We start from the raw sequence: 17339 nt of genomic DNA, 5'->3' as shown, positions 1-17339 counted from the left end.
GTAATTTAGCAGACTTCAACATACGTGCCTGCTATTGTGCTGCTAAAAGGTGGCAGCTGAGGAGGAAGAAAGTGGGAGGTGTGAGTGTGGGAGAGAACAACGTTAAGAGGTCTGGTGCATCACAGCACTGCATGGCAGCCTCTCCAGCTGGATAAGCAGGATAAGCCCTGTAGGATGCAAGAGCTGTTGGATTCTGTCAGAAGTGTGGAAGTGCTTTGGGTATAAAGCTGTCGAGTCCTGGAGAAATGAGATCAGGGCCAGGGAAGCTGAAAAAAATAAGGTACTGTATTGCATGGAAGTGGAAGGAAGTATAAATTGAAATAATTTTGGAATGCTTGCAGTGTAATATAACCATCTGCAGAAGAAACAAGATTTGTGTAAGAATCTCTACTGAAACTATCTCCAGGGGAAATACAGATGCTGTTATACTGTTCATGACGTTTTGCAAGTACACTGATCTCCACATTCTCATCTTTTTCAACCACTGAATGACATCAGCGTCCATTACTCAAACCTCTGAAGGGTTTTTTTTCAAATGCAGACCAAAGTTTTGGAAAGATACAAATATTACCAGTACAGAAGTAAAAGATTCTTCTTTGAATTTTTCCAGTATATCCCTGCATTAATTTTGACAGCCTGCCTATAAAAATATATACTCTATTTCCTCTGGAACATACTGTTCAAATCTAGGTGAAGCCTGGAAGAAGTGAGAGTTCAACAAAGCTGTTGCTAGCATAAGGCAAAAAAGATCTCTCAGAGCAAGGAGATTTTATTTTTTTCTTAAAAATGCTCTTAGATTTATTAATTATTTAAACATTATTACTTTTAATCTTTGCCAAAGCTACTTTTTTGTCCCTCATATGAAACTCTTTTAGAATAGGGATGTTTGCTCTTATATTCCAACTGAATGTGAGATTTTCTCTAGGACTATATGTTCATTTTTGTAAACTTTAATATACGTTCCGAGTAACTTTATCAAGAATGTTTCTATGAAAACATTTCTGTATTGCAAAAAGTTGTATTCATAACTATTTGAGTTACTGTTCTACATTTTTCAACCTCTTCCCTCCTGTCTACCTTTGTTTTCTCATATTCAGTTCAAAGTCTTTTGATTGTACATAGAGATTTCTCTATGTCAATATAACCAGCCATCCAGAAAATACTCTGATTTTTTACACGACAGTAGTCAAGGACAGGGAAGAGGCCAGAGTACATGAACTCGAATCTCACAGATGGCAGCCAGGAGCTATACCCAGGAGTACTCACAGACTCACACACAGTACTTCATTCTGACAGGACATACTCATTCTCAAATCCTGGATCTGACAGCAGGTCCCTACAGGTTTTATTTCTATGAGGCCTTTGGTTATGGTTCTGCTCTAGCTGTGTACCTTGCTGAGAGTGTCATGAAACATCCTCCTCTCCATGCTCAACTTTCCACCCATGCTCAACCTTCTGGCTCCTTCCAGGTGTGTCACCACAATTCACTCACCATTAGACCAGTTTCCAGGTCCCAGCCAGTTACTGACCAGGTTTTCTTTTAGGCTCCTTTCACAGTAAGTCAAGACTCAGAAACAGCACAGTATTTATTCTTTCATCCTTAAATATAAAAGAGATGGAAGCTGTAAATAAAGTAGAATTATTTGTGCATAATTCCAATACTAGAAAATAGACCTCTTATCCACGGCACAGCTGAAACCATGACACTGAGGGATAAACAGCTTGCATCTTCTGACATTCTCCTTCACTTAGTCTGTCAGCTTTTCCACTGATGTACAGCTCTTACAATTCATCTCTTCAAACTTCTTTCTGCAGGGCTGATCTTTGATCCATGTTGTTTAATCTCCCTCTTCTCAGGTGCAAAACAAAACCTCTGATGCCATCTGAGAATCCTTTCACAAGTATGAATTTGGCTCTTGTATTCCAAGAGATGATTCTTATCTACCTACTTCCTTTCTGACCACATTCTATAATGATCTGTTTATATGCAGAGTTTTTTAATTATCCATCTGTTCGTGCTGGCAGCAGAACAAAATTGAACAGGAAAACAGGCTGACACAATGCAATGCAGACATCTTAGCAGTTGACTTTTACATCTTGCAGAAATGTTGGTCCTTACAAACACAGTGAAACTACATATTGCCCTTTATTTGCATGTGATACAGTCATGGTCTATACATTTCAGGACTTGGATGACTAAGACTAGATCTGTATCTCTAGATACTAAATCTATATTCTGTATTATTATTGAACAAATGTCCTTTATTCTTCCATTTCTGCACTTGGCTGTAGTTTTGTGGAAGATGTTCATCTTCATCGATCAGTTCCTGCTTTTCTCTCTTAGGCAGCCTGTGCTGATCTGCACCAGCTCCCCACGCAAATCTGGACCCCATCAGGAAGACCTTTCAAAGGATACAACTGCAAAACCCCTGTCAGTTCCATTAGCACCCGAGTGTCACGCAAAGGAACGGATTTAAGCATAAAAATGAGTTTTCTCAAAACTCTTCAGGTTGCTTGAGCCGTCCTCATCGCAGCACCATATTTTTATAACTTTGTGATCTAAGCTGACGTCATTATCCAAGATCTAGTACAATTTTGTGCTTTTCCTGTTTCCATTCTCTCCACCTCTATGAGAGGAAAAGCTGAAACCGAAGCCAAAGGTGTAAGGTGGCTCCTGGCCAGATTTGGTGACAGTGACAATGTGCTCAAAGTAAGCGTTCACAGCTTTGCACCTACCTCTCAGCTGCATCAGCTACTGATTCTGCAGGGCTGCATCCCACCTCCTGTACCACAGCTGTTTAATTCTGATTCAGATTCTTTCCCCTTCTTGCACCATTGACCCATCAACTCTCATCTACATGTACAATCCTTCTGTCTTTTTTCCAGTAGAGCTTTGATTTCATTTAGGACCTGAGGCTCTGCTTTTGTTTGCCCTCTTAAAAACACACTTCAATTACACTGTTCTGGACTGGCATTTCTCTGGTTTTTATTTAGTGTATTGTTGAATGTGACTCTTCCAAGGCATACTTCTGAATGAACTCATCAGGAATGGCTTAAATCAATAATTGCCCTAAGTCTAAATGCAAAGTGGAAGCTGAGAGGTCATTAACAAAAAGCTTTCATTCTTGCACAAAGTTTTAATTAGCCATCCTGTTGATCTTTCCAGTTCAATGCCTCACAAAGGACCCAAAGCTTTTCTTTATGGACCAGAATTTCCATTAATTTGAATTTTTTATTTTTTTTTTGGCACAAGAAGTCAGACAGAAACTTCACTGCTGCTGCTACTGGGATTTACCAGTGTTATAAAAATAGTTTGTAGGGTAAGAAGTCAAAAGAGGAAGCATACCTGAGAGAATGCTTTGAGGATTTTTGCTTTTGTTCAGAGTTGCTTTCTGCCATGTTTTTGTTTGCAGCTTTGCTAGGGCATTGATATTATTGCACAAGCACAGTTCTATGGCAGCAGTACTCATCTTCCTACTTGGCTTTGAAGTAACAGTTGGAGAAAATAGACGATTTTAATATATATGTGTATATATACATTAAAAAAACTCCCAAACAACCCCAGACCCTACATGTGCTCTCAAAGATCACTCTAAATACTAGAATTAAAGATCTTTTTTTCTTCCAGTACTGCTAGCTGTAAGATGGGCCAAGTTTGGGTTCTAAAGAAGGAACAATCACCCTTTTTTAAAGAAGTGAAAAACCAAACCAAAACCCACAAACAAGCTGAAAAGTAAAGTGGGTTGACAGCTGTTCAGAACAGTGTTACTGAGACCCGCTTTCATGGGGCACGTTTGTTTCTGGTATTTCATGGTGGTTGTTGGCAGTGGTTTTCCTTCGGCAGTTCTGTATGACTTTGAGTATTTCATCCTTGCATGGCTTATGAAGACAAAGTATAAACACCAAACTAGCACAGCTCTCACAGAACAGCACTATTTCTGCAATATTCATCACAAGCTCGTTCTTCGTGGTTCCAGTGCTCTTCTGGAATTTCAGTGTTGTCCTGAAGAGAAGCATGAGGTTATAAAACAGGCGGCACATAAACATTGTTACGCTGATCACATACACGGCGGGGGAGGTACGGATGTGCTGTTGTAAGGCTGGAGCTTCAGCAGGTGCTGCTTTAGCCAAGAGAACAGTAAAACAGAGTATCTGAAGGAACAATGGGATTCCAAACCCAAATGTGAATTTAACGATCTCGTATTCAGGCCATGCAAACAATGGATCTAACTGGCAGTCTGTTTCCAGGTGATAGTTATCAGTGCCAACCAGCACCGCCTCAGTCAGGGACAAACAGAAGGTGTATGTGAGAACAATTCCAACACACAGGATGGGTCTCTGGGTGGCTTTGCAGAGAGCAGTCCGTGGTGGAAATCTCTTGAGTAACAGTATGAGAAGCATCAAAACGAAAACATACTGAGAATTGAAGTAACTGAAGTTGAAAAAGAATGACAGTACATTACAGGTGAGGTGGGTTGCTGTTAAATAGTCGGGTCTAGTAATGACAGTGAACGATAAAAGAATCATTATAATATTGCTGATGGTGAAGTGTAGTAGAAGCAAGTCCAAGTTTTCTATGACTTTGTGCTGCACATAATTCTTTATGAGAACAACCAAAATACAAATGCCAGCTATTAATCCTGTGGGCACAAAAAAGGCGATGTAGCAGTGCATGAGTCTGGATATGATGTTTTGAGAAGCTATGATGTCTTCGATTTCTTCTGGGGAGGTGAAAGCCAGGTTCTTACTTGGGTAGCTGATCCATGTCATGTTGTGAGAAGTCATCCTTCCTTCTGCTTTCCTGTTCAAAGGAGTTTGAAACTGAAATGGAAAAGGAAGGTGAAAGAGGTTTAACGTACAGTTTTAATATCTAATTTGTGCATTAAATATATTACGTGCAGTCAGGGGTATGAGCCATTTGTTCACAATAAACGTAGTCATTTTTTAGGTGGGTTTTACCCTATGCTAATTTCAAGCTAGCTTGCGTAATATTTTTAGCCAGATAAATCACCTTTTTATTTTTAGTATGGGTTCTGCTCTTACCACTCCCCCCTTTTCCTCTCTTGGTGCAGCCAGGACTTTTACTGCAGCTGAGCCTTGAACACGACAGCCAGGATCCAGTGCACTGATGTCGCCTGTGGAATATATGGGAGTTGGCTGCTTGGGTGAGGAAGGAATTGGCTCTGGGATTAGGTGGAGCTGCTTTTCCTCAGCATCTTGCCAAAAAAGGCCAAGGCAGTGCACAGGGCAACTCCAGTGTGTGGGCAGCAGCCACAGCCACAAAAAGCTTCACTGTCCTGTTGCAAGGCGGGGAATTTTGGACAATTTGAACCCAGCTGCCAGTGGGGGCTCACTGAGGAAAATGCAAAGATAATCACAATATGAGGCACGAGCCACATTCCTTCCTTTGTTTTAGTTTTGTTTCCTTTCTGTTCTGAAATAAAGCCTTTCATAACTGCAGTCTGTACTGAGCAGCCCATATAAAATTAATGTGAGTGTTTAAGAACAGTTATGAACAAACTGCTTTTATACTAAAACATATTTATACATTAATAACACTGTCATTTCTTATATGTAGCTGTTGCATAAAACTGCAAAAAATAATGCTTTTCTGCATGCTCAACTTGGAGAAAACAATTACTGGTGCATTATAAACCTACTGATAAAGTTTTAGCAAGGAACATTTTTTACAGTTGTGTTATAAATTCCTGAAAATAGGGAATTTTAAGAGTAATATCAATAGGCTGTTAGCTGTAATGACTCTGTGATATATTGATATAATGATTCTGCTACCGTATAAATGTTTGGAGGCTCCTTTTTTTTTAAGCCAAAAAGCTTTTATAGGAACATAACATATACTTCTGAAAAACTGAGTGTAATGGATATGGATATATACATTTTACAGACCATCTAAAAGCATAATTAACTCAATTTCTGAAAAAAAATTTCTATGCACCTTATACTGACGGATGCAGAAAATAGCATTCTTTTTTTTTAGTAGCAAAGACGATTTTTAAACACAAGATAATGAGCTCTTCCTAATGCATTTTGAATGTTTGATTAAGGATGTTTCTCAGTACTGGAGAGAGTTAAACATCTATTTACAGTGTAGAGTGTTTTCTGGGGAAAAAAATTTCTTCTTTATTCACAAAGATTTCAATTTTGTGTTAGAGTTTGGTGTTTTTACTTTGTTCTGTTGTACATAGAGCAGGTCTGAACAAGTAGGCAAAGACAGGATGGTGGAGTTCTCCTTATAGAAATTTCTGTACAGTCATACTAGTAAGAAGTGATTTACTTAGTTGTACATAATGCCTTTTCCATAAAGGGATTCTAGTGATGTTAACTCTTAAAGCGAAAGTAACTTTAAATTGGTAAAAGTTCATAAAGATGCATTAATGTTTTTAAGCAGTGCTCATTATAGATAAGTCAGTGTCTTAATACTATTTGACAGTTAATTTATGCTTGTTACCTCTGACACTACTTCACATTTCTGATATTTCTAATCTCTCCTCAAAATTGGAATTCTAATACTGGTTTTAATTAGAAAAGTTGACTTATCAAAGTGACTTTGATTAAATTGTATATAATCTTATATAATTATAATTTCATTTATAGAAAACCGTGGAGTTATGTTTTGATTCAGCAGTGTTCTTTGTCCCCTTTTAAAGACAGAGTTTCTTCCTTTCTAGAAAAGGTTATTTTCTGAGTGATTCCACTACACGAAGGACTGATGCACCCAGGGAAGATTTTTTTGTGTTACAGGTACACTCACAGGAGGGGAAAAGTTGGCTGGTCAGACTCTGTTTATGTTCTGACCTCTGAGCCCCACATACACCATGTAGGAATGAACTGATGGGCAAAACTGGTGGAAGTCTCTGAAGCAAGTCAAGAGTTAATATAATGTTGAAGCTTAAAAATGGTTTGTTAAATATGAACAATCTTAAGAAAAATGATATGAAATTCTAACTTCTGCAATTCATTTATTCTTGAATACTCAGCAGAGGGAAACAGTGTAAGTCAAATTTTGACCTTCTATTAGTAGAGGGATTTGAAGCTTGATCCGATGAAGGATCTGGTGAAGGTACATTGTGGCCACTTGAGCATCTGAGAAAGTTTGTTGTTATCACCCCACACTGTAGCTTCAAGGTTAAGAAATGTTTACATTTTGAGCTGTTCCATGGGAGCCTACAGTGTCACCTTCTAATCCCATCAGGCCTTTTGCAAGGCTGAACATGAGATTTCAGCTCTGGACTGTGAACGTCTCCATTATCTTCTCAACAGCCATGGGCCAAATAACTGTGCTCATCCTCCTTGCAGAGAGTCTCAGAATAACTCAGCAACATTCAACTTTTCTGGTAACATAATTGCAAAGGAAACAAAGGATGTAGTTTGTGGTTTCACAGGAAATCATATATGGCCCTACATCAAATTACAGGAAAAACAAGATGCCAAAACTTGGTTAAATTTGCTCAGGACCTGGCCTTGGTACTGAGACTGGATTCAATTTTGACCAAAGCAATGGTATTTTTAATTTTATTTAGCCGCTCTTTGGGTATTTAAGGCAAAGTAAGGAATATTAAACTTAATGCAGCATATTCCAATAGTTGCAACTTATTGTGTAAGCAAGTGCATCATCTTGGTTTCTCTTTCTGTACCCACCAGTTTGCACATTGTGATATTTTAATGATGGACCAGCACAGTACTAAGGAGAGGCTGACAACATATTTCAGCCTCATTTGTCATAGATGTCAAGATGAATGTCTGAAACAGTTTCAGTTGTAACCATAGATCATTACTTAACATAGTTGTTAAATAATAGCAGTGATGTTACTCTTCTTCTTGCCTAAAGGTTGCTATTCTAACACAGATGTGTGTTTTAACCTCCCTCATCTGAGGAGGGATTTAAACTAAACAAAAGTAATCTATTCAACCTAGAATTAATATGCTCACTTGGGGGAAATAACAGTGCAACTATATAATCAATGTAAGTATTAATACTCTGACCTGAGGAAAAATTTCTAGGTGTGCTGTTTTAAAGGGAACATCCCAAAAATCACTTTAGGATTCCCACACAACAAAATTTCACCAAAACAACAAACTTTTGTGGCTTTGCTGTGGTTAGTGGGTATGAGCATAATTCATTATTGAATTCAATAAAGTGTTTATCACAGAAAGAAAGTATCTGCTAATAGTTTGTAGTTTATTCAGAAATATTTTTGGTTGGCAAATAAGATAAAAGTCAGTTTTTACCCCATTCAAATTATTCCTAGAAGCTTAAAAAAAGTCACAATAATAATGTCAGACTATTTTCTTATTCGATTCTGTTGTCTCACTCAATATTTAAAAGATTAAAAGGCAATTCTGAGTTCCGATTTTGGTAGGAAAGGCTCATGTGCAGGGGGCTGCAATCAGACATCCCAGTACAAGCTGATACATGTGCACTCTTCTCTCTGAAGTGGTCACACCCCCATAGATATTTCTGACTTATGGCCTTATCCTACAATCTAATATTTCAGTGCAATTTGAGGATAGAAAGCACTTTCCAAGGTGCACTGTCACCACCTCATGAAGTGGCTGCATCAACATTTTCTAACTGATATTATGAACTGGGCCCTGTCAGAACAGCCTGACTCCTTTGCAGCCTCTGCACGTGATGGATTGGGAATAGTCACAGATGGCATAACCTCTCTGTACGTTTGTTTGCATGGAAATGGGGAATTTTAGAGATTCCTGTGACTGTAAGGTGCTCATCTATCATGTAAAGCAACTCTTAAGAAATTTTAAGTTTTTACAGTTTTAAAACATTCCCAAAGCATTAAGTTCATTCCCTGCACTAAAGCAAATGTATGCTTAGAATAACAATGGGATGAAGGAGCTCACAACTTCTGCTGGAGTAATGTGAAGATGTTTCCAAATCTTTATAGACTCGTGGTAATACTAATATAATTTAAAATAAAAATATATGTTCCAAGGGGGCAGCAGAGGGCGGCTTATTTTTCATGTGATTTTTTTTCAGAATCTTCATACAACTGACCACATTTTTTGTCAAAGTTCTTTGAGTTTCCATCATATAAAAATGAGGAATTTATTGTGTCATTTTCCTCTGCTCTGAGAAAATCTGGCATTCCCTCAGTTCTTGTCTGGCTCTTGGATTTACAGCAGGGACTTTTTTTTTTCCCCCCCAAATGCATGTAATGTTTATGCTCTACTTGGCAGGGGGGCCTTGTCCTTTACTCTTTTACTGGAATCTGTCAGCTTAGAGTGCAACCACCTCACGACCTGAATTAATATTTTTTTTCCTTATAACTTGCTGTAACAAAAACTGGCTTTGTTATTTCTATTTACTGGTAACTGAGAGTAATATACAGTGTGTCATAGCTCACATATATTGAAGCTGTAGTGGAATCTTATTCCTGTTTCTCCTAAGATTAATTAGTGAGGGAAATCTGCAATATACTGCTTGCATTATCTTTCTCTGTGTTGTCATGCTGCAGTATTTTGTCCCTTTACCTCAGCCCCCACCCCTTAAATTGGCCATCATTCATATGTTATGAATCCTTCCTTAACTTCATATGGCCTCACTTTTTTCTAGTGTTTTTTTTTTCCTTTTCATATCCCTGTTTCACCACTATAATTTAGCAGTTAAATATGTTTGATTTTTGCTTCCTGAAGCACAGTGAATACATTCCCCATCACTTCCAACAGATGGGGCTGAGCAATGAGTACAGTGTTCAGAAAGCAGTTTAAAAATAGCAAGTTGTGAAAGGACTTTCAGTATCGAGAGGACCCAGTCCTGAACACTTCAGTGGTTTTGGGCTCCCCATCTCCACTTTGATGTTTAACTTGCAAATGGAGAGCTTGGTTTCAAAGAAACTTGTGTTTATTTAAAGTGCAGAAAGAAGAGCTCCTAAAGCAGGGAGTTTCTCCCTGGCAACCAGAACTCTTCCTCTCTAAAAGGTTTGGCAGGGCAGTCCTTTTGCATTCTGTCACCAGCCGTTAGAAGGAAAATATTCTTTCATCCAGTATAAAGCAATACACATAATGTTCCTTATGAAACTGCTCTTGGTGGGCATGTCCTCCATTGACTCATGAAAACACCACACGTAATTTGGGGGGTGAATTTGTCCTTTCTGTTTGCACTGCATCTGCAGAGTTAAAAGAGGGGGGCATCTTGCTAAGAGACTGAAATGTGAAATACTGTATTCATCTGCCTTGTAAAGTCACAATTCCTGCACTTGGGCAAGTATCTGAACTTGTAAAGGTTAAAGAAACCTTACCCTTAGCTTGCAAAAAATTACCATTTCCTGAGAAACCAAGAGCTTTTAGTTTTACTTTTGTAGAATATAAGCTAATCAACAGTAACTTAAACATAGTTTCCGAGAAGCATTGCTCACGTGTTTCCTGTATTATACAATTCCTGTAGTGTGGTATCGGGCAATGACCATCCTTTAAAAGACTGGTTTTAGGTAATGGTTGGAGTCTTTTTGTCCAGACCACTGGGCAGTATTTCATCATCCAGCTCCCATCGGTTCAACAGGAGTTAAGTACTTACTGGAAAACAGTCTTCACATTTTCTCTATTTAATGCCCAGCTTTATTGCAAATTTCAGCTTTATTAAACATATCAGCCTTCTGAGGATGTTTCCCAGATACAGTAGGTTACTTTGTGTAGTTCAAATGTTGTTAAAGAAGGGAAAACTAAAAGCTTTAAATTATAACCTTAGCTTCACAATTTGAGCCTCTTGTGATGAATAAAACATTGCATATTCAAAGTAATATAAAGCACTTACCTTTTCAAGAGAATGCTCCACAGATACAACAGGCTGAGACTTTCACTGTAAAATGCCAGATGAAATATAATTGTTGTTTGGAGCTTACAACCCTTTTTATTTCTGTAGAAAGCAGAGTGTATAGATTAGAATGACTTCTTTAGCTGCTGTACATCACGATGAAAAATCCAGGCGCTTGCTGACTAAAAAAACATTCAGTTCTGTAAAAAGGAAACAGGAACTTGGTTGAAGTCATTCAAACCATACACGTTGCATGTTTAGCAAACCTATGGTTTCATCATGTGACTTTAAAGTTCAAATTATCCTCTGCACTGAGATATTTTAGAACAGAAAAGTAGTGTTTGTCCCTGCCATTTCTAAGTGTGTGAGGCCATCCAGTGGATTTAATTTTCCTGTTCCTGAAGTGATCCCACACGCACTGCACTGACCAGCCTTCGCAACTGCATTTTTTTCCAGTGCGCTGGTTGAAGTGCTTGAGGTCTAGAAAAGGAAAAGCCTCTTGAATAAATACCATGCAAGGCCCTTTTCTTAACATGACAAAAACTCGATACAAAGCAGGGCATGTAAAAAATATCAAGAGCCCTTCTTAAAAATAGGTGTCTTTCTATTTTTCCATGGGTTGGAACATTCCCAGTATTGTATACGTGCTATAAATTATTTTTCCAGGTGCTCTGCAGTGACCATGAGGTGTTAAAAGACAGGATTTTGAGCCTGGAGGATGTTTTGGGTCTGGCTCAGCATCAGTTGTCTTAGTGACTGTTGAATAGTGTTCTTAAAACCTCAGATATAAATAGGCAGGAAAGGGTTGGCTTGTAATTTTTTTAGTGCATGCAGCCTGTCTGGGATGCATTGGCAGCATCACCTTTTCTCATATCAGGACATGGGGAAGAACATTTTTATTGTCATCTTTTAGTGACCTGCAGTGGCTTTCAGGTATTGAGAAGATAATTTGTGACCAGTGTTTGATCAGCACTCTCTGTTTTCATGGTTTCCTACTTGTTGCACTTTAGCAAGCCTCACTGAAATACATCTGGAAACTGCCAAAACACTTCAAAGAAATTAAATGAGACAAATGTCTACAAGTCTAGATTTCAAAATAGGAGTTGTGGGATACCTGGAGAAAATATTTCAGCATTTGGTCTGTGCTCCAGAACAGCTCTTCAGTAGGTCAGTGACTCTGTGAAATGTGATTTCCAATGAGCTTACACATTATTCAGAAGACTTCAATTCCCACAGGGACTTGGGTTTTGATCATCTTAGTGTAGCAGTTTGTTGGACTGGGTAGGTTGTTTATTAGTTCCTCCAAGCTGTTACAGATAAACTTGGGTAAAGCTGGCAGTGCCGTAACCATTTGTATAAACCATTTCCTTGTGAGATGTACCCTAATCCAGGTTCATTCTGTTGGTATTAGTTACTCATAGTTAAGAATGGTGAAGAAAAAAATACACATGGTAATCACATGCAAATCAGCTGATTCTTTCCTTTTTCTGTTGATTTTCCATGAAAGATGCAAATTTGAAGTGTCACCTTATTCTCTCTAGGACTGAGGGCTGTGCAGAGAGCACACCAAACTGTGTGAGCATAGTCAAAGGATTGTTTTGGAAATTACAGAAAAATTTCTGGAAGTTTTTGCTCATCACCTTGACCTTTCAGCTTCCAGAATGGATCAGGTGTGCACTTGAGGCAATGGTGAACAGTTGAAGCATCTGTTTGTTGCTGTACTTCCCATTGAAGTGCTTTGATTGATAACCTGGGCTGTGCTGAGGGCAGGGGGGGACTCAAATTATTTCTTGGCTGAGGGTCACCAGCAAACCACTGGGATTTGTGCATATTAGAAGTTGCATTGGATGGGTGTACACAGGGATATCTGGCTGTGCCCTTTGTGATTATTAGTAAATTAAAGGCAAATCAATGACTGCACCAAATAAGGAATATTCACAAAGGTTTAAGTGACTCTGAGTTAATTAGCAGTCGATGAGCAGGGAGTAACCCCAGTGTAGATAAGCCCTGTCACAGCAGTGTTAAGACCACATTTCCTGTTATTGAGTAACCTCAGTTCTGACAATGCAAGAGGTGATACAGCTGAACTCCAAGGGAGCTTATCCTCTAATGATTAAATTATATAAATAGAACCGGAAAAGCAAAAAGGGAGAAGCTATTTCTTATGCCTCCTGTCTTTAAAAAGAAAAAGTAATCAAAGAAAAAGCTCCCATCTTCATAATTGTGTTCACATTTACAAACAGTAGTTCATACTTTGGCTGCAACCTGTATTAATCCTCGTTATTCAGTGGTGTTTAGGGGGCAAGAGCAAGTTTCCTGCTTGGAATCTGGAGCAAGCAGCACAATACATTTCCAGAATGCAGACACAGATTCAGAGAATCACACATCAGAAAACACCATTTTACAGGTGGAGAAACTTGGCTACTGAGGAATTTATTCCAAGTTGATGGAACAAATTGAAAGCCAGGGGAGAAACAGAGGTTAGAAAATGAAAGTTGGTGATTCTGTATTCTTTATTATTTTTAGACCTTGCTGATTCCCATCTCCATAGCTGCCATTTTGCCTTATCTAAAGAAACAAAAAAACTTGGAGGTATCTTAAGAGCTCCCAGGTGGGGTTTTGGCAGCAGCTCCTGAGCTGTTACTGTCACAGTTAATGCATTACTAAAAGAAAAAAAAATATTGCTGTTTTGTGCCCAACTGCATCTTTCCTTAGAAAAAACCTAATAAAATAATTTATTTAATTTGCCTAAATGATCACAGGGTACAAGTCATATGAGAACAATGGCAAACAGACTTGTGTTCAGTTGTATAAAGGTTTCATAAAACTGCAAAAAACGGTGGTTAAGTGATTGGGTTTGGGTTGATGCACAATGCCACTATTTTTATTAGTGATTTGTGGATTTATGATTTCTTGGTGAAATTTCTTAGCATGTATTAGTTTACTTGCTCTCAGTGGAAATTGTCTGATAATGGTATTCTGGATAGGGTGGAGGCAGGAAAGGTGGAAGTTGCAGAAGTGAAATAGTTGTGAGATACTGTGCCAGTATTTAGGGATTGGCTGATAACACACATAATTCCACCCACCACCCCCAGTGTGCTGTGGTGGGCAAAACTTTGGTTCGTTTTTTAACACACCTTAGCTGTTCATATGGCAAAATAAGTATATCCAGTACTGAGTGACAGATGTTGTTATAAAGAAAGCAGATGTGAACCACTTTTTTTTTTACCAAACCCAATAATTTCTCTGAATTGACCCATGTTACTGATGTGTTTAGCAGAGGACAGACCCCAACCATAGGTTTAATTTGAAGCGAGGGCTCCTTCTCTCATATCCATGTGTGCAGATGAGAGAAACCTCTCTGTCTTTTCTAACAAACACTCTTTGATACTTCTGGCCTGGGAGGTGCTGAAACCATGGAAATGTCAGGCTTTTAATTCTCTGGCTTCAAGCAGATCCATCCTGTGAAGTACTGTGGAGATGGTGATCCTGTCTTGCCTTCCTTCTGAAACATTGTGATCTGTTGTTCAGCAAAGAGCCACAACAATGAAATCTCAAGAAATGAATTGAATTGAAATGAAATTAAATTTAATTCGAATGAAATGAAATTCAATTAAATTTAAATGCCTAGACCCAGAACACACCTGGAACACAGGAACATGTGTACCTGGAACACATGGAAAACACACCCAGAACATACCTAGAACACACCTGGAACACACCTGAAACACACCCAGAAACCCCCCAGAGCAAACACACACACATGTTCAAACACACTCGGACCTGGAACACGCCTGGAATACACCTGGAAAACACCCTGAACATGTTTCCAGATGTGTTCAAACACATCTGGACCTACAACATGCCTGGAACACACTTACAACACACCTTGAACAAACCCAAAACACATTTGGAAACCACCTGGAACATGTTTCTAGGCTTGTTCAAACACACCAGGACCTGGAACGCACCTGGAACGCACCTGGAATGTAAATGAAATTTCACGGAAATGAAGTTAAATGAATAATGAATAATGAAGTGAAATGAAGTGAAATGAAATGAAATGAAATGAAATTACATTTGTGTCCTTGATTAAAACACTGTGGAACATCAGGCCTTTGACATTAAAAAGGACACTCCCAGACAAAACCAAAACAACAAAACCCCAAACCACCAAGCCCCAAAACATGAGGGAAGTTGTACATAGAACTAAGAACTACTAGCTAGAAGAAAGTTAAAGGAACTTTGTTTATGGATGAATTCTAGAATAAAACCCCCTTGCATACCTTTATTGTATTATATTCTCTGCATGTTTGGTTTTGGGAGGGTTTTTTGAGTGTGGTTTTTAAAATGAAATTCAGATGCTTCTGCTGATTTATAAGGTACCCGGAGCTATATGAAATTGTAAAATTTGATAGTCTTTCTCTCTCTGCTAGGAAGGGGTTAGAAAAGCCAAAGTTGGTGATGTGTATCCATAAGAACTGGTATTAATAATTCCCTGTGCCTCAGAGGCTGCTGTAAATCAACATTTCTTCCTTTTATCTTAGAACAGCCATGCTTGGTGCTCTGTGCCTGCTGCCTTCACATCTCAGGGTTGCTTGCCCATGATTCACTATTAGTGATTTTGTATTGGCTTATTTGAGCACTGTTTGTAATGCAAGTTGTTTTATAAACAGCGTTTTATTATTATTACTCTACAGTAATGTTTCTATCAATCACAAAATAAATTCCTCAGTAGGGGTAAATCATCTGTGTAACTCAGCTAAAAGGGCTCAAAAACTGCCTGTATTTGCTAATAATACTCTACTTCTATTAAAGGGTGGAAAAAAGCTTTTTCTAATTGCAAATTTTATGAGAGAGCTGGTCTCTGCATAGCACTGCAGGTGCCAGAATGATTATTTAATTGCACGTAGGCTGACCTGAAAAATTTCAAATGTCTGTATTAATTAAGTATGAAATCTATTTCATTGTGAACTAGTGAAACCATAACTTAATTAGAAGGATTACAGTACTCTGGAGCTGAATGGGAATGGCACTTCCTATGGTCTTGGATTGGAGCATCTTGTCAACCACAATGACCAGTACCAGATGTTTCATAAAACAATACAAGAAACGTGCTTTTTTAGAAATATTTCTTCCTTGTGAATAATCAGACCTTACAGCCTGGTTAAATATCCCTCTGTTAGGTTCAAAACTAAAATTAACCATTGCTGAGGTTTGTTTCTTGCAACAGAATTGTCTCTTACATACCTCACCCTCACAGCAGCAGTTGATTGTAGAAGTTGAGGTTAATTTTGTTTCTTCTTACAAATACTTGCAGCTGCCTGCAGACAGGACCAGTTAGTATACATCTGTGTTTAACCAGAAACTGGGACTGATTTTTCCCCCCTCAACAATTAATTTAAATCCTTTAACTAATTCTACAGATCTTTTGGGAACTGCAAGAATATTCTGCTAGCGGCCACCAGATGGAGTTTCTGAAACAGCTTTGATAACCCAATACTAGCATTCGTTTCAAAATGATCTTTCAAAGGTTTTGGAGATAAGAAAGAGTTGCAGAAGCTTAAATTTGCAAATTTTTTTTTGCTAAAACTAGGCTTTTCAATTCACTTTGTAATTAGTAATTACAAATTGCATGGTGAGGTTTTGGTAGTGGACGTGGGGAGAGGCTCCAGAGGAGGCTTCTGTGAGAAGCTGCCAGAAGCTTCTCCTGTGTCTGATAGATCCAGTGCCAGCTGGCACCAAGATGAACCCGTAGATCACAGATCACTCGGAATATTCTGAGTTGGAAGGGACCCACAAGGATCCTTGACCCGCCGCTGGACAAGGCTGAGCCCATCAGTGCCGGTGGCAGCACCTCTGGGATAATGTATTTAAGAAGAAGGAAAAAAGTGTGCAAGTACAGTTAGATAAAATAGATTCACCTTCTGGTTGTAAGTCTTGCCTTGAAGAACTTTTGATAGAAAAGGTTTTTTAAAATATATTTTTATACCTAATAAATTCACTTAATTTCATACTCCACTTATATACTTAATTCTGATAAGAATCTGATGTTTTAAAATATTTACTGTCATGATTTGTAATAATACAGAGGTTCTGCCTGCTTTAGACTGTGAATAACTTTTAACTGTTCTTGTACATGGAATTAGAAGTGCCAGTCCTTTAGAAGGAAGGAATATAAGGAAATCATATGGCCTTCCAAGTTAAGGAAAGGACTTGATGGGAAGAGAGAAGGATAAAATAGGAGAGAATACATCTCTGCTCTCCTGATGGAAAAAGAAGGTATTCATCATATGTCAAAGTGTTTTGATATAGAATGGAAAGCTAAAGGAAATACAACAGAACAAACATTTCACACTTCAGCCTTTTTGCCACGACAGTCTGCACAGCTGGGCTTGTACCACTAGACTGCTTTCACTTGGAAAAAGTATTGCATGAGATATTTTAGAAATACACAAGGTTTTGCTTATTAAGAAACTTCATAATTTAATCCATGAGCATCTGTTTCAGATTCATCAGTGCATTGAGCTCTTTACAGCTGCAGAAACTT

At 38.4% G+C, this 17339-nt stretch overlaps 2 protein-coding genes across 6 annotated transcripts in view; one reads left to right on the top strand and one right to left on the bottom strand.

The window, feature by feature from the left end:
* Positions 1–17339, top strand: part of C16H7orf50 (chromosome 16 C7orf50 homolog) — a 123011-nt gene that overhangs the window by 23919 nt on the left and 81753 nt on the right. The gene's annotated exons all lie outside the window — the stretch shown is intronic.
* Positions 1569–11901, bottom strand: LOC135423152 (uncharacterized). The gene is made up of 2 exons (XM_064673109.1): positions 10790–11901; positions 1569–4821 (listed from the first exon to the last, which is right to left on the bottom strand). The coding sequence occupies exon 2, from the start codon at positions 4783–4785 to the stop codon at positions 3766–3768; it is 1020 nt and encodes a 339-aa protein (XP_064529179.1). The 5' UTR covers positions 4786–4821; positions 10790–11901; the 3' UTR covers positions 1569–3765.

This window comes from Pseudopipra pipra, chromosome 16 (assembly GCF_036250125.1).
Source record: "Pseudopipra pipra isolate bDixPip1 chromosome 16, bDixPip1.hap1, whole genome shotgun sequence".
Taxonomy (NCBI): domain Eukaryota; kingdom Metazoa; phylum Chordata; class Aves; order Passeriformes; family Pipridae; genus Pseudopipra; species Pseudopipra pipra.
The sequence above is the reverse complement of the archived record's forward strand: the minus strand, read 5'-3'. Positions and strand labels throughout refer to the sequence as shown.